This window comes from Strix uralensis, chromosome 20, assembly GCF_047716275.1.
Source record: "Strix uralensis isolate ZFMK-TIS-50842 chromosome 20, bStrUra1, whole genome shotgun sequence".
NCBI lineage: Eukaryota > Metazoa > Chordata > Aves > Strigiformes > Strigidae > Strix > Strix uralensis.
Window position 1 is genome coordinate 13348111 of NC_133991.1, and position 21905 is coordinate 13370015.

At 56.8% G+C, this 21905-nt stretch overlaps 1 protein-coding gene across 3 annotated transcripts in view; it reads right to left on the reverse strand.

Annotated features, from left to right (window-relative positions):
• CLUH (clustered mitochondria homolog) overlaps positions 1-21905 on the reverse strand; it is a 38999-nt gene that overhangs the window by 16372 nt on the left and 722 nt on the right. Inside the window, exons 1-10 of one of the 3 annotated variants that reach the window (XM_074890163.1) lie at positions 14262-16210; positions 8871-9067; positions 7194-7365; positions 6891-7034; positions 6552-6679; positions 5759-5913; positions 4246-4371; positions 2490-2637; positions 1883-1975; positions 666-1360 (exon numbers count right to left, since the gene is read on the reverse strand). In XM_074890163.1, the coding sequence (XP_074746264.1) occupies positions 666-1360; positions 1883-1975; positions 2490-2637; positions 4246-4371; positions 5759-5913; positions 6552-6679; positions 6891-7034; positions 7194-7365; positions 8871-9067; positions 14262-15126 (2723 nt within the window). In that variant the 5' untranslated portion in view covers positions 15127-16210. Of the gene's footprint in view, positions 1-665; positions 1361-1882; positions 1976-2489; positions 2638-4245; positions 4372-5758; positions 5914-6551; positions 6680-6890; positions 7035-7193; positions 7366-8870; positions 9068-11786; positions 12552-14261; positions 16211-21905 lie in introns of those variants that run through there. The other 2 variants (XM_074890165.1, XM_074890164.1) reach the window with 2 other exon arrangements.

A 21905-nucleotide genomic window follows, 5' to 3' on the forward strand; every position in this document is an offset into this window, starting at 1 on the left:
CTGGCTGCGGAACGGGTTGCTCAGCGGGCAGGGCTCCTCCGTCAGCAACTGGAGGGCTCGTCTTCATGGCAAGCCAAGCACGGGCTCTGACTGTCGGTGACAGCAGAGCACCTGCAGCCCTTCACGTCAGGAGCAGGAGCATTTACACCACCAGAACATCACCACTGAGACTCGTCTGCTCCCAGAGCTCCCACTGCCTCCCCTGCGCCAAGCGAGCCCGAATGCCAACACGTCCCACCACAAAAGCAGCCACAGCAGTTCCCATAAGTTATTTTTTTTCCCAGCCTCTAGGAAAAAAAGGTAACATTCAAGACATCTGGAGAGCTTTAAAAAGAAGTGTAAATCCTTCCTGTTCCCTAGCCATCAGGGGCACAGGGTATCTGCAGGTAAAGAAGAACTTCTAAATGTCTGGACAGGAAACACCACAAACAGATCTGGAGACTGAAAAGCAAACCAGCTCCTGCCCTGGCTCGCTGTAACCCTGTCAGAATCCCTCCTGTTTTCACCCCTCGTTAATGAGGTCTCTGTAATCGCACCTGCCAAGCACTGGGGAAAGGAGCTGCCCACTTCTGGGTGCTCTGCTGTGACCTCCCTGGGACAAGGCAGCACGGTCCGGACTGGGACCGGGACCAGCTGCAGGCGGAGGAGGGGGGAGCTCAGCTCACCTGTGTTCTACAAAGGCATCAACAAGCTCTTGCCGGAGACAGCAAAGCTTGTGTCTGTGCTGCTTGGGGAACCCCATTTTCTTACATTCCTCTGGCATCTCCTCCCCTTCAACAGGCAGGAAGTTTAGATCTGGAGGGAAAGTGCGGAGCAGGTCCAGGATGTAGTGACGCCCGTCGTTGCCAATAATGCCTTTGCACTCCACCGAGGAGCACAGCTCCACCTCCTCATTCTTGTCGTTGAGGACTTTGTGCTTCTGGATCTTCAGGGGCCTGCTGGTCTTCTCCAGCAGCTCCAGGTACTTGGGGTGCGAGACAACTGTCTTGCCAAAGTCTATTGACCCATAGATGACACTCTGCTCCTGCTCCCGTTCCAAGATGCCAGGAATAATGGACTGAGCTGTCACCCTGTAACCTCTGTAATCCACCACTACGGTCCCCAGCGTGTAGAGCCCTTCTACATCCACGGCATTATAGGTCCGCACACCGTTGAGATCGTTGGTAGGAGCTACGTAAGCAGCAACATCTCCGCCAAAGTCCTTGTAGTGGTCACGGACGTCAAAGCCCAGGCTGAAGAAGATGTTGTTCCAGATGAACATCTGCATCTTGGTCTCCTCGCTGGGGTTGATGGCCATGACGTTGCCATCAATGACAGCCATAGCACCCCTGGTTGCTGCTGCGGTGAAGTCGCTGTGAACCTGGGGGCAGGCGGAGAGAAAGCTGGGTAAGGAAGGGCCCCCACCCTCACAGGCCAGCCCCAAGCTCTCCCAGCTCCCTGCATATTTCTCCATCATTCCTCTCCTCCCGACAGCCTTCCAGCAGGGAGGCTGGCCAGTGGGCTTCTACTCCTGCGAGCCTGGTTAGTGGCTTGGATCCCCCAGGAGCCAGAACATCAGGGATCAGCATGGCTCCGCCATTAGCTCTCTGCAGAGGGGGGACTCCGGTCTAAGTGTGTCCCCCCTCACCCTGTTCCTCCCCCTACCTGGAGGAGGGCTGGACCAGGCAGGACAGCAGAGGACGAGGAGGGGGTGGCCTGATTCTTCCCCGTTGGGCTGGGAGCAGAGGGCAGACACTCATGAGAGAGAACAAGAGCCCTTCGTTCACCAGCAGGGAGCTGACCCTTGCAGCCTCGAACGGGCAGCGTGGGTGAAGCATCCAGATGTGACGCAGGCAGCAGCGAAGGGGCCACGCGAGAAGCTGCCTGCGCACCCCGACATTACCTTGAAGATGGCTCGTTCTCTCAGCAGCCTCTCGGGCAGGTTCTTGCGTGGCAGCTCCCGCGTGGTCTGCAGCTCCTCGTTCCAGTCTCTGGTCTGAAAGAGTCAAAGCCTTGTGGGAAGCAACACGCTGTGTAGGAAGGGGCTGGCAAGTCAGCATTTCTGCTTTATGAGGTGTTTTGTGAGAGAAGGGAGGGGAAGGGGCAAGACTTCAGGCTGCGTGGAGTTCAGAGGAAGCGAATTAGCAACACTCCTCATGAGTGGACTTTTATCCGACAGCAGCCTGGGATGGATCTTCCCTCAGCCCAGCTTATGCTGCGTAACTGAAAGAGCAGCTCGCTCTGTGCAGCGGCGCTCGCAGCAGGACATGGGATTTATAAACACCTGAGCAGAAGTTGCCCCTCTCAGCCCTTTACGTGCTGAGGGAGCTGCAGCTTGAGCCGCACAGCCCCTGTAGCACTGTCAAGAACAAGGACTTCCCCAAGTTTTCCCCTTGATGAGCAAAACCCTCCCACAAATACCAGCGGTCTACTGGCTAAAAGTGAACCGGTTCCCAGCACAGCTGGCAGCAAAACTCCTGCCAGTGTTCTCAGCAAAGCGAGGCCAATACCTGTCCAGGTATGTGCTCTTCATAGCCCAGGCGAGAAGTGTAAGCGTCTTCTGCCCGGACACAGTCCATGGCATGTTCTGCTTGCGGCGCCGTCCAGCTGTACACTTGGAAAGGAGTGGCTATCCTTTCAAAAGGGTGTCTCTGAACCCTGGTTTGGGAGAAAGAACAATCAGACATTTTCCAAAGGGAGATTTCTTTCTATTCTAAGAGAATTTTCCCTCTGCTGCAACATCAGCTTCTGACAAATAGCAAGACCAGGCCTGACGAGCAGCTCAGTGGACTTTAACCAGCACCGTACCCCATGACTGACTGGCACGGGCGTCTCTCGTCTGCAGTCACCTGGGCTCTCCCCAGTTTCACCCTCGGCTGTACCCCGGGAGAGCCCCACCACCCTCTGTGTTCGGAGGATGCCCACTGCCCTCAGCTCTCGCCGCTCTGTCGGGGTGCAGCACGGAGCCAGCCCACAGCACGCACCCGCTGAGGCAGGGAAGAGGCGAGCTTCACCCAACGGCCCCAGTGCAATCTGTCTGCTCACAGCAGGCGTGGGACTCTCATCTGTATTTACTTCTGGCCCAAGCAGCAGGACAGTATAATCATTTTTAAATGGCCAGATAGTCACAGTGGTGGCTGGAGGCCACTGCTAATTTCCAGCCCTTGTCTACCATCACTTTCATCTTCTTAATGAGAGCAGCAGCAGAGCTCCAGAAAGCCACACAATGTGCCTGTCAATCTGCACCCTGCCGAGCCGAGGCAGGTCATTAAGGGGACTCTAAAGAACAACAGGCTTCTGCACAGGACCCACTGTCCTGGAGCAGAATAAACGGTCCCTGCAGCAAGGACAGGAGAATAAAACAATACATTACTGGGTTTTTTATTATTATAGGTGCTAGAGGAAATTAGAGAAAACGAACATGCACGGACACGTTGAAAGTAATTATTCTCTCTCCACCATAAGCCTACGCAAAGCCCTCCTGTGTTTCTTTCCCTGGTATTTTATGCTTCAGTCTCTTGTTTGGATTCATGGAAGAAGTACCTAGTGATTGCTGGTGCAGCACGTGGCCATGCTCCACGTTAACTCTTTGGTGCCTGGTTAACTAGGAAATCATCAATTCTGCCATGAGGCACGTCCCGTCCAGGGACTCTCAGTGAGGAGCCCCACAGCTCAGGGTCGACATGTCAGCGCTTTCCCCTCCTGTGAACACCACAGCCCACCTCGGGGCTTCCCCTCCCACTGCACAAACTGCCCGACGTGTCCAGCAGGGACAGAGCACAATGAATTCCAGTCAGCCCCACGACCGACACTCCCACAGCGATGGAAAGCTGTCGTGCCCCCAACCCTGTGCTCTGGGCAGAACTGAAATCCATAAATCTGCGTGCTGTAAGCAGGAGCCACCTGGGAGCTACAGCCAAGAGAAACCATCCAGCGGAGGAGCAGCGGGACTCTGGGCTCCCGCTGGCCTCTGCTGCTGCCGCGCTGAGCAACAGCAGGCGGGTCACGTCAGCCCCATGTTTTGGGCACGGGAAAGCCACATCAGGGTGCTGCCATGACATTGACTCAGGTGTTTGTGCTCCTCACTGCACGGACTCGCACGTCCCGACCACCCCCCCGCTACGCGAGCTCAGAGCAAGCGGGAAGTGCAGTCCCTGCTCTGCCCGCGGCACCCAGCTCCCACGGAACCAGCCACGCAGCCCAGGCTCAGCGAGCAACTCCACCACAGACTACTCAAGGCAACTGGAGAGGAAAAAGTGCTGCTACCGTTTCTTCTGTAGGGCGGAGAAGTTTTTTTTGAAGGTAGGGCTGATCTGGTTAAGTAGTTCCACCAAGGAATGACTGAGAAAACTGGGGTTTGCAGGTTTGGGATTGAAGTTGTACGCCGTAGACCTGCAAGAGGGAAGAGAAACAGTCTCAAGCCATCGTCACACCCGAGACTTCCCATGGCCTCCGCACAGGAGCAAGAGCTCTCCATCCACAGAGGGCCTGCACAACGCGTCCTCGCTTGCAAAATGTGGGCCATGGGGCACATGGGCTGCAAGGGCCCTCTCCTGTCTCTCCACGTGAGAGTGACCCTCCACCTAGGCCCAGAAAATTTAATATAGACCTTCTCCAGGCACCACTGGGTTCAAGAAAGGCTTCTATTTTTAGAGCTGGGAAGAATTGATCTCACAGAGCTTCCCAAACTCACCAGGAAGGCCTTTTCTTAACAGCGACCCCAGCGGTGAGGGCACAAGCAGACCAAAGAGCCGGTGCCCTCCCAGGACAGCTCCTCTCCTGGCTGCAGGCCGAGCTCAGACCCGCCAGCAGCGCACCCACAGCTCCCCCTCCCCAGGGCACCTTTTGCCAGACTCAGAAAGGCCACTTGTTTCATGTTCACTGTGCCACCCAGCCTCCTGGGACCTGCACTCCAATGTGTACCCTTAGACTCATTACTTTAACACTTATTTTTACGGATCTAGGGGGGACACAATGGACTACAAATTATTTCTTCCCTGAGCCAGTTTAACACAGAGCACTTCCACTCCATGAGACAGAAGGTGGAAGTGTGCTTGAATTTTATCTTCTATATTTTAACCTCTCCTTTTCTCTTCAGGCAGCTTCATTCTCCCATGAATTATAACCTTGTATTTCAAACACGCAGTTACGGTTGCCCAGGCGATTATCTGGATTGTGGGATCGAGGCCACCCAGAGATGTTTCTGAGCTGGCAGTTGCTCAGGTACAGCAGGGTTTGTGGCTCTGAAGTTCTCTCCTGTCCACCCCCAACTCAACAGGTCTGTTACAGGCTACCGAGCTGGACAGACCCTGCACCTCCCTCAGTACAGCCACAGCTCTGCCACTTTAACAATCTTTCATAGTCACTACTTCAGAAAAAAAAAATAAATCTAGTCAAATCTGTGCCCATCTTAGGAAGTTCCGACAGTCTGTGCCTTTGCTTTAGGGCAAAATGAGATCGTTGCAATGGTCAGGAAGGAATTCCCTCCCAACTCAAAATGCTCTAATTAGCTGATGACATTATGGAATGTTTAAATTTTCCCTAAAGCACCAGGCATTTACCTGCTGTGGAGAAATGGTACCAGGCATAACTGAACAGCCCAATCCAGTATAGCAACTCCTACAAACCCATGCGAGCAGCCAGTTAAAATAGGCTCTTTTCTACCAAAAAAACCCCAAACCCCAGAAGAGCAGCAATGGGTTGCTTGTGGGTTCTTTTCCAGTTGGCTATCGCAAGCTCCCTGCTGCGGGGCAGGACGGGAGGAGTCTTAGTTACTCACTGATTCAAGTAAAATCCTCGCGTGGACGCAGTGATACTGACGTGCCGATCCTCCACCGTGATGACATATAAATACATGAGGTCCCCGTGCATTTTCCGGTTACCGGGTGGAGGGTTCCAGCCACTCATCGTCAATACCTTTAGGCACTGCAAAGGCTACAGAAGAACACAACAGAAGCAACTCCTGTCAGCAGGAATTTATTCCCTTGAGTTAGAGCCATCCGACATACACGCCTTTTACGGGCCGCCCGCGCACGGTTCCAGAAGCAGAGCTTACAAAAAAACCTGGTCTCAAGAGCACGGCCTTCCTCAAGCCGTTTGCAGCCCCCTAGTGTGCCTCAGCTTGTTGCCTTTCACACCGTAAGACACTGGTGGAAACAGACCCCTGGGCCTTTGGGCTGCACAAGGCATGGATTTCTGGCTGTACTGGTTTTCAAATGGCGGCTTCTAAACCGGAACCCAAGGGGGAGGGTACGGGAAAGCTCCGGGTATCGCGCAGTGATCCGCCGATGCTGTCTGAGGGGCTGGGCAGAGAAATGCCCTTCTCCCTCCCCGGCCACCCCCAGCCAGACCGGCCATCCCACGCTCTGCAGCTGTCCAGGCCAGGTGTCCAGCGCTCTGCACACAAGCTCCTGGACTTTATTCTTTTGGCCAAGCACTGCTATTCCAGTCCTCGTTAAGCATCAAGCAGAGCAAATCCCAAAGTCCACTTCAGCACAGCTTTCAAACCCTGAACACCAGTTTGTAGCAAGGAATGTGCCAAGAGCCATTTTAAAGCCACAGGAGAACTCTACCTTCCAGTCTCTGTTCTGGGGCTGGAGGGCACACAAGGGTCTCTCTTTGCTACCTGGCAGGATGTGTTCAGGAGGGGTGCAGTCAATTTGTTCCATCTCAGTACCTTTCTTCTTCCGTTTTCCACTGTCTAGAATGGACAGAGATAGAAAGTCAGTGCTGAAAAATGCAGCATTCCCTCCTCCAATAATTACTCAAGAGGAATGCAGAAAGTGCTCCGAGTGTTTCTCTGCACTCCTGAATGATGTGGGACAGCTGATCGTTACAATGAGTTTTAACAAAGCAAGGAGTCGGGGGAATGAATACACTGACCACGCCACAGAAGCCTTTTCGCCCCGTACCTCCCAGGTCTCCTTCCGTGAAGACACTCAGGAAGGACAGTGAATTACAGTCCACACCGTTAAAAGCATCTGATGGGTCCAGACTCTTCAGAAGGTCCCGAATGTGACGCACGTGTATCCTGGCTTCTCGCACCGTGTATGGCTCTGATGAGCAGAAAGGGAGGAAAGAAACTGGAATTACACAGTTGCCTACTCCTTGGGCACAGAGGTCTCAAAGGAGCGCAGGAAAGGGCAGCCAGGCGGCCAAACCCACTCCCTGTGACAACCTGAGCTCGCTCCCTCCCGAAGCCTGAAGGAACTTGCCTTCCACCACTTTCAGCAGTGAGCCCTCCTGCAGTCCTTCAATAGTTTTCAGCTCAGCAAAGTTATCGAGGACGTTGCCGTCCAGCTGCAGAGAGAAGCAAGTCCGATGGCAGGTATCCTCACGGTCCATCAAAACTTGGTGGATCTCTTGCACCATCTCTTGAGGAGAGACCTTAAGAAGGGAAGAACCCAGAGAGTTATTCTCAATCCTCACGCGTGTCCTGGCCAAGCTCTGTCGCTCTGCTGCAGAATCAAACCCCTCTTGTACCCGTCCAGGCCTGGTGAGGCAGCCTCGCGCTCTCCCTCTCAGAAGATGGCTCCTGTCCCTGCTGGGAGGGCACGGCCACTCTGGCAGGGTCAGCCGCCCCAGCTCCACCCGCGGGGCCCAGCGCCCAGAGGCGCGACAGCCTGGAGCGTGCCAAGCGCTCAGCATGGGACAGAGGGGGCCGAAACACACTGAGGAATAGGAAGTGGGGGAAAACCAGGAGCTCTTCCCTTATCCCTTCACGCTGCGCCTTTGTGGCGAGGCTTTGACCGATGCACATGGAAAGGAGCCCATTTCCTCCCCTCGGTCTGCTGCGGTATCTGCGGCGCGGCAGGGCCACGCCAGTGCCACACCTCCCGCTCCGGTGAGGCAAGAAACCGCCCTGGCTTGTGCACGGGGGCTGCGCTCCTGCCTCCCTGCCTGGGCTCCAGCACCCCTGCCACTGCTCTCAAGCTCACAGGACTCAGGGTAGTTTACATAGCTGCTGTAAACACCATGGCCTGCTATTATTAGGTTATTAAAACTAACAGCCAAGGGGATTTAAAGGAGAAAAAAGCTAGGCTGTGATACAGCTGGTTCCACGGGAGATGCAATGTCACTGCACTCTCTGCTAGTCTTGGGGAGATAAGAGTTCCCTCTGGGTTTAGGCTCCAGATGCCTCTCCCTGAAATTAAGAGAGATTTCATCCAAATGGTTTTCAGGGAAGCATGAAGCTACATCACAGTATCAGCCAAGCGTGTCAAAGCCTGTCCTGACCTGGCAGCACGTCACTGTCCACATGGCACACGAGAAGCTCTCTGTGCAGAGGGGAAGCAGAGGCTGCACCATTCCCCTCATTGTCAGGCTAGTGCTTGAGCTCCCTGAGCTGGCCTAGCGCCTGTCGCTGCACTAAAGCCGGGTTAGCCCGAGGGCCCCCATGCCACGGCTGCCAGGCAAGTGAAGGGATTTCCCTTCCTGGGAGTCAGACCCAGAAATAGTGTTTTCACGGCCCAGAAGCAGGAAGGCCATTTCCCCCGTGCTCAGCTCCACGCCCGAGCCCCTCTGTGATGGGCAAGAAGTGGCTACACCTCGGGAAATTCCCCCTCCCCTTGCTCCGAACCCGGGCTCTGGAGCAGGACACCCTCCCCGTCCTTGCAAAGCCCAGGCAGGCCTGTTGCTTGTGTCTCCTCTTCCTCTCTTTTTCTCTAGAAGTCAGTGGCCAGGCAGCTTCTCTCCTGCACCCTCCGTGCTCTGCTGCCTCTGTCCCCACTGAACCCCATCAGGGAGCCGGGAGCAGCCTGACTACACTGTCCAGACCACAGGGGCCCTCCTGGGCTCGGTCCCATCCCCTTCCTGGCTGAGGGGACAGTGCTGCACATGCCCTGGCTCAAACAATTCCCGCCTGCTCCTCCAGCGCCAGCGAAGGGAGGTACCTGCAGGGAAAAGGGCTCTATCCCCGGCGCACAGATCTTGACAGTAAATCCCGTGTCCTGGATGACAATGACCTCCTGGTCGTTCCCATCTTCCCCCGGGTCAGCCTCCTCGTGGCCATTCTGCCTGGCCTCCTTCTCGCCCTTGAGGCTCTCATGCGGGCCGCTGCCGTTCATCAGGGCCATGCCGGACGGGTGCTCTGGGTGAGAAAAGAGGGATTTGGGCAAGGTGTGAGCAAACAGACGGTCTTCCCCGAGTGGCTGGAGAGACTGGTTCGGACACCACGACTGTCCTCCGGCCAACCCAAGCGAACCAGGGGTTAAAAGGCAGCAAGCGTTTTATTCTGCACTCGGTGTTTACTAGACATAGGTGTGCCAGGCCCTTCCCTCCCTTCCCCTCACAGCATAATTAACGTGCTCTCGCTCGCCTGCGGGGTTTACATCTTCCACAAACCCTGTGCGGAGAGGGGAGGGAAGGAAAGCAGGAAGGATGGGTCAGCGTACAACACATTCAGCTTAGTCTTAAGAAGCCTCTTAATTAAAAGAAATGGGTGTGTGGTGCTTTGCGGCCCAGAGGCAGCTGTAACCTCTGCACCAACATGTTGCACAGCTCCTAACATACCTCCTGGTACGCTGCTGCTCAGCCAGGAGAGAAGGGAGGGGATGAGACGGCGGTTGCATTGCTAAGCTGCGCGTCACGTGGCAGCTAGGTTACCCCACAGCTCCCAAACAGCTCCCACAGCCCTGCCTGCATCTGGCCACCCTCCGCATTGCCAAAATACTTTGCAGAGATCCCATGGTGCCAGGGCAAGGCTTTGCCTAAGCAATTTTACTCAAGAAAAAGGTGACGACATTTTAAGTGCTCATTTAGAGATGCGTCACGGGGATGGGGAGCTCTCTGCACCTACTTCACTGCTCCCAAAATGGTTTGTTTTCTTTTCCAATAAGGTGGATAGGGTCAGAGAGCTGATAAGGTCTCGGAAGCTGCAGGTCTCTGAGAGCAGCCTGCACCCACCAAACCAGGCTGGGGACGGTGCTGGAGGATACGCTGGACCGAGGTGCTGCACCACCCGCACACCCAGCCACCAGACCCCCAAGTCCTGCATGGTGGTTCCAGCTTGGTGCTCCCAGGCACAGGGACAGAGCGGGCTGGGGGCTCGCCCGGCTGCTGGGAACAGCCTTTTGGAAAGGCTGCCGGGGGTCAGGGCAGCTCAAAGCCAGGATAACACCCCGAGGTCGCTGAGCAGCACGCTGCAGTCCTCCAGCCAGCTCCTCCTGGCAGGTCTCTCTCCTCCTCCTCCTCAGCTCCCAGGCAGGCACCAGCCCCAGCTGCGCTCCAGGGGAGACGGCAGCTCAACCTCCCTCGCTGCCCAAACGCAGCCTGGTGCTCTGCTCCAAGACCTAAAGCTATCACAGCTAGTACCTGCCTATCAGCCCCAACTGCTCGGGCAGCCCAGGGAAGTCACCCAACCTTCACCACGGATAGAACAGGGGTGGAAATGTTACATCCCCTCGCACACCTCAAATGCAACACGAGGCTGCAGCCTCCAGCCCCACTGAAGCATCCCCAGAGGGTCACAGTCCTGCTCAGACTACGACTGCCAACAGCAAACCTCGGAGACAATGGCCAAGGCTGAATCAGGACACGGTGAAAGAGCACGAAGCGCAAGGAAAGCGCACCCGTTCCAAAAGGCAGCAGGTAACAGAGCTACCTCCAGCAGCCTCGGCTGCCTTCAGCATCTCGGCTGCTGCTGCTCATGTTCCCTGTCACTCTGTGTATGTCCCTAACAGAAGCCGCTCACTTCTTTGACAGATGAAAGCACAGGCAAGGCAGGCGAGAGGCCTGGCTCCGGCTCTAGCAAGCTACAGTTGTGCTAGAGAGGAGGAGAGCTAAGCCTCACACAAGAGTGCCCCAAGAGCTGTGGTTTCAGGAAAACCATGCTATGCCTGGAGGGCTGGGGAGAGCCCCTCGTCACACACTCCTCGCTCCTCCCAGACTGCCTGACCTCGCCGGGATGAGGAGGGAGAGTGGAAAAGCTACCACAGAAAAGCTACACTTGGGGCTACTGGTACCACAGGCAGGACGACCCTGCCAGGCTCCCGAGCCAGGCGTGGCCCAGCCCACCCGAGCAGGGCAGGATCACCCAGCTTTTGCTCCTGCTATCGCAGCAAGGGGAGGCAGAATTTGGCTGAGGAAGGCTGGACCGCCGAACAGAGACCCAACAGCCCTCTTCAACCGCTGTGGCAGCAGACGCCACAGGCAAGACCCAGGCACAGCCGCAGCGGTGCTGCCCACCGCCCCGAGACCCCCGTCCCCACCCGTCCGTGACCGAGGGCCTTTTCCAGCAGCGTCACTGGTGACAAGCCCGAGGTGCTGCTCAGGAACAGTGGGGCTTCCGCTGGCTGCCGAGGTGTGGAAGGAGCAGCCCGCGGGATGTGCAGCTCCTGTCTCTCTGCTCTCATTCCCAGCCGTGGCGCCTGTCCCGATGCTCCTGCAGTCTGCCCTGTGCCGTGTTGCACTAAAGGCTTCACCAGGGATCCTCTCCCACCAGCCGACTCAGCAGCAGCGAGGTGGGCGCTGAAGCTACTAGTTGGCAGGATATTCCCAAAAGGGACACTGTCACCTCTGAGTAAATGTGATTTTATGTCGTTTTACTAAGCAAGATCCAGCAGAGGAGGTGCCTCCATAGCAAGCAGAAAATAACTGCCCAGCTTGGAGCTGGCAGTGGGGAGGAGGAAAGCAGTGCATAGGGACTAACCAAACCAGGGGACAGGCTTCACACGAGAGCTGGGTGACCCACGCACACGCTGGTCTTGCGCACAGCAAACACCTCCAGCTGCACAGCCAGGTGGGGACAGCTTGCACGCAGCGGGGAAAAGTGACCAGCCAGGACCATGCTTCTGCTTTTCGCTACTCACTGGTATCAGGTCCCCAAACTACCGATTGTTTCGGAAATCAGAAGAGCGTTTCTCATCTGCAGCAAGACCACATATTCGCACTTTCCATCCCTCTTTCCCCACGTAAGCGAAGAGGGGGCTGGTGTGGCTCTGCACTTTGTGACAGAGAGAAACATAGAGGCAACACCTTCACATCTCCTTAGGCCAGAAGATCCAGCTCCAGACAGCACTGTCTTAAGTTTAGAAACAAAAGTTAAGCCTAGACTAAGAAAGACCAGCTCTCCAGCAGGTTAACCCTCTGATTTAAGGCCAGCAAAGGCTTCTCAGCAGGGATTTTAGGGCAGGGGTATGCTTTGACAAAAACAGCATGCTTTGTTTCGACCCCAGCTGACGGCAGCGCAGGCCAGCTTGCCTGGAGGACGTGTTGCCTGCCGGGTGCTGACTCACGGCCTGTGCTCTCCCCGCGGGGAAGTGGAGCTTCACCCATCTGCCTTAAAGTGGGTCACCGGTTCTTCCCACCTGCTGCAGACCGGCTGTGCCGCGGCCTTGGCAGCGCCGGCAGGCAGAGCGAGGCGAAGGCGCCGGGCGCTTCATTTCAGTACATTCAAGATGGCAGCAAGCACAAGGACACCTGGAAGACTCCTGCAAAAATTTCTCTCCTGTTACTCACTCTCAGTTGAACCCCAGACGGGCCAGGAGCCGCGTTTAGTCGCAAGCTCTCACCCACAGGAGAAAGCGCTGGGCGATGCAGCCCGGACGGTTTCGCGGAAGGCGGCTGAGTCACGGGGAAGCCGTCCCACCCGCTCCGGGGCACTGCCCGGCCGCTCCAGGGGCGCTGCCGGAGTGGGAGATCCCTCGGAATGCCTCGGCCTCGAGACGCCATTCTGCAGCCTCGACCAGAGGCCGTGACCTCCAGTCTCCCCTGTCACTCCAAGGGACGCGCCAACGTCCTGGCAAGGACCCTCCTCCTTTTGGCCCCTGGTTTGTACCCACAGGCACGGCGGAGGCTGCTAAGCTCCAGCTTGCCCTGGCTGGCAGCCGAGCTGTAACACGATGTTCTCATTGCTACTCGGAGCACAGCGTGACCAAACCCCGGGTGCGTGCAAGGCGACAGCATCAGGAGAGCAGAGAAAGCAAAACACCTACCAGGGAAGGCGGCAGCACAGGCACCGCCTCACCGGGAGGAACCAGCGGCCTGACCGCGGCTCGCACCTCACCTGGAGGTTCAGCAAAAGGATTAACTCTCATCTTTGCACCTGGACAAGGAGTACACAGGCCAAGGCGACACTTCCTACTCACAGCAAGCCTGCAGAGGTGCTGGGCACCCCCGGACCCAACCGATCCTGGCACACCCCAACCTGAGTGTCGCTGGCTGTGTACAGCAATATGATAGATCATGGGGAGTTTTAGTTAAGAACTAATTAATGTTCAAACAAATCTTCTAAACTGCAGTCACTAATCCTTTTTTTAAAGGCAAGATTATGTTGCTGCAAGTTAGCCTGGTCTGGAGAGAGGGGAAGGAACAGCACGAAACCCAGAGACTGCTCTGCAGGAGAGACGTTTCCTTCCCGACATTTAGTAGCAGCAGAGATTATGAGACACAAAACCTGAAAATTAAACCCCTGAAAGCAAACAGGGCACTAGACCTGAAACCAGGCAACCAGCTCGGGTCAGTCACCCTGCACATCCCCTCGTGCCACCAGCTGCACCAAAAGACAACCAAAGTTCTGAACCCAAAATTCAGCCACTCCACAGGGACTGAAAAGAAACAAAACACGGTGATAGAAAGGCAAAATTTGACCTTGAGACTTACAAAATAATAACCTGAGTTTCTCATATCCTAGAAGTCCTGGCCAGAACAAAAGCTGCTCCAGCTCAGTCACCATTTGGTGCCAGTTCGTGGAGAAGTGGGAGAGGAGGAAAGCAGGACACAGCCGAGTGGCTGCCCCCTCCCACACCACAGCAAGCAGCTGGGGCCCCACTGTCCCCACAGCACTGGAAAGATGCATGGGGCGAAGGAGGAGAAGGAACACCCCGTCCCTGTGCTCAGAGCAGCCACGGAGCTGCTCCATCCCTGCAGCTGGGGCGTCTCCTCCCACCTGCGCACGGCTGAGGGCAGCTGAAGGCTCCAAGCAGACGCTGCTCCCGTCCTTGGCTGCCCCACGCTCCTGCCCGCCCGCCTGCGGTCCTGCACAGGGACCCTGTTCACAGTCACAAGAGAAGGATTTGCCTTACGAATTAAGAAAAAAAAAAAAGCAAAACCCCCTTATGTTTGTTTTGCCAACATGGACAAGGCACAGACCCTTGGCACACAGCTGGTGGGATTCCTCACCACCTTCCTCATCTTCCTCCTGCCATGAAGTTAAAACGTCACCTTGCCTCCCCTCTCCTTTGTCCTGCCCCATCCCAGGGGCACACGCAGCCACCCACCCCTGCTACGAGCATACAGGCGTCTGGGCTACCCGAAGCATGACAGAGTGCCACGCCACTGAGCACCTAGAAGTGGGAGCTTCTTCTTCTTCCTCCTCTTCTTCTGCTGCTGCTTCGAGGGCAGCACCTGCACCTGAGAGCCAGGATCACAGCCTGACCTGCCGCCGGGGCAGGCAGCGGGTTCTGTCGCTACAAAACCAGTACTTGTGTCCTGAGCTTTAGGTGACACCTCTCCAGAGGGGACAGGCATGACTGTCCTTTGGGCTGGCGGGGTTTTCCCTGCGCCCGCTGGCAGAGCAGAGGGAGGTGTCCCAGGGCTCGCCGGGGAGGCAGCAGCATCTCTGCGTTTCGGCACGCTGTCTGGATCCGCGAAGGCCATGTCTAAACCTGAGGCCACTCGTCCCTCACCGTGGCCGGCAGGACGTGCTCCCAGGGCTGTATCCCCCCCATCAGCTGCTTCCACGTGCTCCTCCCGGCGGCAGGATCTGTGGGCTAAGCCACTGTCCTCAAGTTTCACGCAGCTCTGGCAGGCCTCAAGCGACGGAGCGTGATCGACCAGCCCTTCTCCAAGGTCGGCTGGAAGGACAGCCACTGCGCGGGATGCCTCTGCCTGCCGGAGTGGGCCGGCGGCGCTGGCTCCCCAGCAGCTCTTATCGCAGACCATCACCATTCCTTCTTCGTCCTTGGCCTTGCAGAGCTCTTCGATGTATTCGGTGCACTTCTGCAGGCTGCCAGTCACCGCCACGCTGGGGATGATGTCTGGGTAGGGCCCAGCACGCTGGGTAGCTTCTGGCCTCTCCAGGCAGCCGGCGCAGCCTGGGGGAGGCTTTGGCAAGAGGGGCGACCTCTCATCGGGCGAGTTAAAGCTGCGCGTCTGGAAGATCAGATCGGTGACGTGCCTGCAGCAGTTTGCAAAAAGGCCGTTCCCCATGATCGCAAGCGGCCTGGCTCATACAGCACCGGATTAGAAAAGTTAAGTTTTGTTTGCACACATAGACTGAAGTCCCTACGAGGCAAACGCCCACGCGGCAGCCCTCGCCCTCCGCAGCCCAGACCTGCTCGCCTCCTCACGCCGTCGGCTGCCTTCTCCACAGAAAAATCCTGCTCGGCCCCAGGGTGGCAGGACGCAGAGGACCGGCAGCTGACTCCGTGCGGCGTCCTGAGCTCACGTCCCGCCTGCTCGCCAGAACCAAACGCTGGGCTCGCAGCAGCTCTCCCAAGTGCCCCCCCGGCGACCTTCAGCCCCCGCGCGCCACGATATCCACGAAGCCCAAAGGCAGCTCCCAGCAGCTGAAGCTCTCCTCTCCCCGCCGCGCCAGAGCAAAACCAGACGCGTATCTAACAGGTTCCTCAGGCGCGCTGGCAGAGGGATGCCGGCCCCACGGCCCCAGCCCGGGGGGGGGTTATAAATAGCCTGATCTCGAGTGCTGCACCAGTGCAGCATGGGACGGGTGCGAGCGCGCTCCAGCGCTGCCAGACCTGCGAGCGAGGGAGATGCATTGAATTACAAGGCGAGGGCAGTTACTATGGCACGCCCGGGCCCAGGACCAGCCATCCATACTAAGCAGGCGAGCACAAAACAGCCAGGCAGTGAACCAGCAAGTAGTTTCCAGACGGATTTTCTGTCATCTCACCCTGCTCTGCCATGTCAAATGCAAACAAACCACAAAACCACACGCACAACCCCCTAACACCGCTTCTCTCTTCCTGTACTACTTTTAAGAAATCCCGGCAACTGAAACAGGGATTACGGAGATTTCTGCAAGCCCCGGGGAGGCCGCAGCCGAGCAGGCCGCAGCATGCCTCCTGCGAGGCCACGGCCGCCCGCTCCTCACCTTCCCCCGGCGGCATCAGCCAGGCATCACAGCCCCGCCACGGGCCGGCACGCAGCCCGCACCGACACACGCCACCCGGCATCCGGCTACGTGGGTCCCTTCGGTGGTCCCAGCTTCCTGGGACACGTGCAAAGAGCTGGATCTTTCCGACACACAACGTGATGGGCAAGAGCTGCAGCCCGAACCAACCAGGCTGGGATCTGCCTGGAAAAGCATTTGTGTCCAGTTAGCAAAACCCAAGAACCCTCCCGCTCCCGGCAGCCAGAGCTTCGGCACAGGTTTCTCTTCTGAGTGCTCGACATGGCTTCACAGACACAACTCCACACTGAGCAGAAGAAAAAACACGTGCCACATCCCTAGCACAAAAATCTCAGAACTAAACCTAAGCCAAGACCACGCAGCTCACACGAGCTCAAGGCCAACGCAACACACGCAGAGGAAGGGCAATCCCTTCTCCCAAGGCAGCTCCCAGCACCTCTGTGCCAGCAAGCCACCCGCCAGGAAAAAGGCAGAAGCCAGCTGAAAACCAGACCAAAAGCTCTCCACAGGAAACCCTGGCTAGCCGCTGTTGTCCTTTTAAAGAGAGACCAGAAGAAAAGTCTCTCCCACTCCAACTCTCTGGGGCTCCTGCCCCAGTAAGCAAGGGGCCCTTGGCACCCCCACGCTGCTCTCCCAGTGCAGGAGCCGCCAGGCCTTGGAGCCCCAAGACAAGGCACCCCTTGGCCTCGGGAGCCAGCCCCAACTTTCAGACCACATCAGCATTGGTAACTCCTTTTTTTTCTGATGATTTTTGAAGGAGTTTACATGTACTGACAGCTTCAACTCTTCCTCCTTCTCAAGAGACCTCTGGGAAGAGGTGCAACCTCCTCCTGGAGAAGTACCCGGTCAGGTCTCGCGGAGCTGAGCCGCGTTGCTTCAACCCAGGCCAAAGCAAGTTCAGAGCTGCGCAGTCCCTGCTGCTTTAACACATGAAGGCTGGTGTCAGAATAGCAGATGCAAATGAAATTTTACCTGAATAATAAATTAAACAAAATAAGTATTTTAATGAATGTAAATAAATTGACTAAATGAATAGGCATTAGCTCCAGAGATGGCCTGAGTGGAAACGTTTCTGCAGGACATCCCGTCAGGGGAGGTGGGAGACAGCCTCCCTCTACCTCCCCAGCGGAAACCACAGCTTCCCACAAAGTTTCAGCACTTTAGGTGCAACAAGCACTTCTTTTAATAAAGGCCACAGTGAAACGTTGGAGCTGCTCTACTGCCGTCATTAAAGTCAAATTGGTTATAACCCATCTGTGGGTAGAGGTATAAGCACCACATTTATTTTTCAGCGGCTTTCCAACACCTGGGACTGACTCGCACAGAGAGCGTGGCGGGGCCGCAGCATGCGGCTCTTGATGAGGGCCCCAGGCTCGCTGGTCCCAACACCTCTCCTGCGGCACTAACAATCCCTGGACGGCAAGTGGGAAAATTAGTCATTCCCAGCTCCTGTGTATCCACAGTAAAATTTGGCTGGATCGACCTAAACAACTCAAGCCACATTCCAGCCTGCTTAGAAGTTTGTGGCTTTTCGTATTGGGATTGATACCGGGACATTTGCATTGCAGCTGTGCCCCAGGGCATTCACCGGCCCCACAGCTGCTGGCTCAGGCACTTACAAGCACCAAAACGCCTCACGCTTTGCATCTGGCACCCTCAGTTACCCACGCTGTGCTCTCCACATCTGGGAACTACATTTAAACCCATTTGTAAACTTTCTACCTGGCCAAAATTTTGGAAACTTAGTCCTGAAAACTAGCTGGCTGGCTGACCTTGCTACAACAACATGCAATTCAAACATCACAGAAATCAGGAGCAAAGAGCAGGACCTAAGGCAAAGTGCAAAGATCAGCACCAACAAAAACATCAACTGTGTTGGGAAGAGCACGTTCCTCAAATTTCAAGAGAAGAGCCAAATAAAGGAATTGCATTTCAGACAGATCCCGAGAATCAGTCGATAATTCTCCAAGCACGTGTTTTTTATTCCGCACATCCCCTAGTTTCGGAGGAGGCAGCAAGAGCCCACGACAGTGAGCTATCCATCCCCTTGGACTCTGCACGCAGCGGGACCAGCGGAACATGGGCCTTGCAGACAGAAGCAGCCACGCTGGGAGGCAACAGCCCCAGCTCCACGGTGCGGCAGGGCGGGCTCCAGCTGCTCCCCGTGCTGCCGCTGATGCCCATCACCACAACCACAGCAGCTCCGGAGAAAACTCCCCACAGCACAAGCCTGGAAAGACCCAACTGCGCCGGTCCCAAGAGCCCTACGTAAACCTTAACGTGGCCCAGAGCGCCAAGACCCGCAGAGGTGGCGGCAGGGAGCTCTGGGAGGGTTGGCAGGGGAGATCCGACGGCTGCGATGGTGTCCGCAGCAGCTCCCACTGCCTCCCCACAGCCTCCCACCCTGCCAGCCCTGCGCCAGACCCGCCCTGGGCCAGCTCCGGGCCGCACACAGCCCCAGGGCAGCTGCTCCCCGTCTCTGCAAGAGCGTGCTGCGGGCCGGAGCCGGGGAAACTCGCTTGCCTGTCCCACAGAAACCCAGTGGGCACCCCCACCCCAGCTCGCCCAGCGCCGTGACCCGAGCTGGCACTGGGGCCCCGGTCAGCCCCAGCCCAACCCGTGCGCTGAGCTGCCAGGCTGGCCAGTCCTACCCCCATGCCTGCTGGCAGGGCACCGCACCACGCCACCTGCAATAACACCCCACCATTCCAGCCTCATCCAGCTGCAACGGCAGGAGCTGAGCTAGCGGGGAGCCTGGGAAGGGGGCCTGGCGTCAGCCGACCCCAGGAGCTCTGGGCAAGAGTCACCATCCTGCAGGTTTATGGCATGGGACAGTAGCTACAGAAAACTCTGAGCCTGCAGCTTCATCAACAGGTTGCAGTAGAACTTTTCTCTTTAAGGGGAAGGGGAACCTAAGGAAATGCTTTTTTTAAAAAATGTGACATTAGTCTAAGGTCACTCTGCTGCAGGGAACCTTACTTCAGCGCCCTGCTTCGCGGGATTCCTCCCTCAGGACCAGTCAAGCGACTGGTGAGCACCGTGGCAGTTATTTCTTCAGCTTAGGAAAAGAGCTTACTTCTGTGAGCACAGATCTATTGTCCCACCCAAAGAGGGGAGGTTTGTCACCTGCCTAAGTGCCTCTCCGCTGAATTGTCAAGAAAATGCCAGATACCCACTCGTCCCAGGCTCACAAACATTAAAGCGGTGGAATGCAACGGAAAGCTCAACCGCCAGGCAGGCAGGCGTGAGCCCCGCTCCGTCAGCCAGGCGTGAGCCCCGCTCCGTCAGCCAGGCAGGTGCGGGAGGTGAGAGCCACCCGCTAACCCTTCGGCAGCCTGGCCAAAACCTGACCTGCTGCCAACAGCGACAGCCACCGTGGGCCTCGCTACGCTTCGGTTTTCATCTCTCATGCTCTGTCTGAGAGCTGCACCGTGGACTGGTTTTACTTCTCAAATGCAAATAAAAAAAAAAATACATGAACTTCAGACCTTTAAAGCTTCTAGAAATAACAACTTTGTAGTACAACCAACACGATGCAAGAAGGCAAAGCGAGCACTGGAAAGCTGCGCCAGGAGAGGGGTGTGCTGCCAAATTTAGTCATTCACAGAGGACGAAGACAAACACCGGACTCTGCAACACAACACTGTTTTTACTGTGCGTGAGGCGGTTCTGCGGGTGGATTTACCTGGGTGCATGTTCCTGACCTACTTACTTCCGCTCCTCAGTTTGGAAACGCATGAGCAAGGCTGCTCAGGCAGAGCAGCGAGCTTCCAAGAGGGAGCTCAACTGTTATCCCCCCGTCAGAGCCGCTCCAGACGCCATCCCCTCAGGTTCCCGTCTCCCATCTTGCCGCACAGATGCTGTGTTATCACACTCCTTCCCTCTTCTTAACCTTGTAGCGGTGATCAGATTTCTCTTGCACAATATTCCTCCAATTCTCCCCCCGAAGCCCGTTACAACCTCATATTAAAAAAAAAAAAACCCTGACTGCCAGCAATTCAGCCCTTTCCAAAACACCAGCAGACCTCCAAGGTCGGGCAACAGACAGCGATAGCAGATCCCGAGATTAAGAATCAGCCTTCTGACCTTGTCACTAACGCACAGCCACGCTTGCCTCCACAGCAGTTTTCCACTAACACCTGCATTCGCCGCTTTTTTAACAGAAGACGTGGCTGAAGATACGGGCGGCCAGAAAGAACAGGGATGGAGGGACCTAGCTAGACAGAGCAAATCTTTGGGCAAGGCAAGGTTGGAATGCATTTTACAGTAGCTAGAAGCACTGCTAAACTTGCATGAGACAAACTTGATCTAAGGCAGTGACAACTGTAGGAACAAAAATAACCCAAGAAACGCTGCACACAATGGCTGTCTCCATCTCACGCTAGTGAATAAGAAAGGTAACGTAACCCATAACCGCCCCCGTCAGAAATCGTTACAGGAACCCCAGTAGTTCACATTTTTGAGCTTCTGCACTCAGAAGGATGGAGTGGCCCCAACAGTTTTGTCTAGCTTGGAGGCAGGGAGAAGCAGCCATCAGCCCTCTCGCCCTTCAGAGGCGGAGAACCCCCCCGTGTCGATGCCTGGCGCAGCAGAGGGGTGCATGTCCTCAGCGAGCAGCCCCCTCAGAGCCTGCCCATGGTCCAGCAGCACCCACAGCCTCCTTCGGACAAAGCAGGGCGCCCAAGACGGGTGCTCAGGCAGAAGGAGCGTCCCGGGAAGCAGAGCTGGGCTGGCTGCCGATGCTCAGGGACAGCCTGCCCAGAGGCACCACCTCGGCCCTTTCCTCCCCAGACCCACCAGGTGCCTGAGCAATCCTGCAGTGCTGCAACACTTGGAGGATTTTTCCACCTCCCTGCCTCCTTCAGTCTTCAGTTTGGGCCCCGAGAGGCAGGGATTACACAGCGTAACTTTTTAACCCAGCTGCTGGCCCTGCGGGCCTGACGCCCGCTTTCAAACCTGGCGCGCAGGGGGGAGGGGGAGGCTTCCCCACTCTTGAACCGTGTCCAGCTCGCTCCAGCGCCAAACACCGATGAACTTTGCTTTCGGTGACAAACTTCAAAAATTCACCTCGCCACCATAAAAATCAGGGGAGGGAGGAAGCGGCGGGTCACTCGCTCAGCAGGTATAAGTGCCTCGGGACGGAGGCCGACCACAAACCATGCTGCTTCTGCCCTGGCTTCTTGTGTGTTAAAGATCAGAGAAAACAGCTGAGCCCCAGACCAGTGCTCAGGACAACTTCTTGATGGTCCAACACACCAAACCCCGCACAACCCGGAGCAGGCTCATGCCCAGAGCCCTGGAGCCGGCGCTGGGGACAGTCAGGACGCGGGGCTGCACCTCGTCCCTGGCCTGAGCCCCTCAGGCTCTGACGGGCCGCAAGAGCAGCCAGCAAAGAACTAACACGTGTAATTCTCAGCTGCGGTCTCAAAGCCGCCGTCCGCCTTTCCCAGCAGAGCCCAAGTTCTTGCTTTTGAGTCTTTCCCAACGTGTCAGCGGCTCCCGTACCCCCAGGACAATCCAGCCCTCTCCTGCCCACCTCCGCGGAGCCGCCGAGGTCCAAACGTGGGCAGCGCCAGCACCCGCCTACGGCTGCCGGTGCCGGTACAGCTGCGCCCAACACGCGCGGTACCAACGGTCGCGGCCTGGCGACCGCTCCTGTGACACCCCCCCCCCCGCGCTCCCGGTGCTACCGGTAACAGCACCGCAGCGTGCGTGGCGGCCGCTTCCTCGCAGCCGGGGCACGGGGGTCCCGCCGGGCGGCCCCGGCCCCGCGGATCAACCGCCCCGGCCCGCACCGCTCCGAGGCCCGCGGGGCCGGGCCCGGGCAGCGCACGGA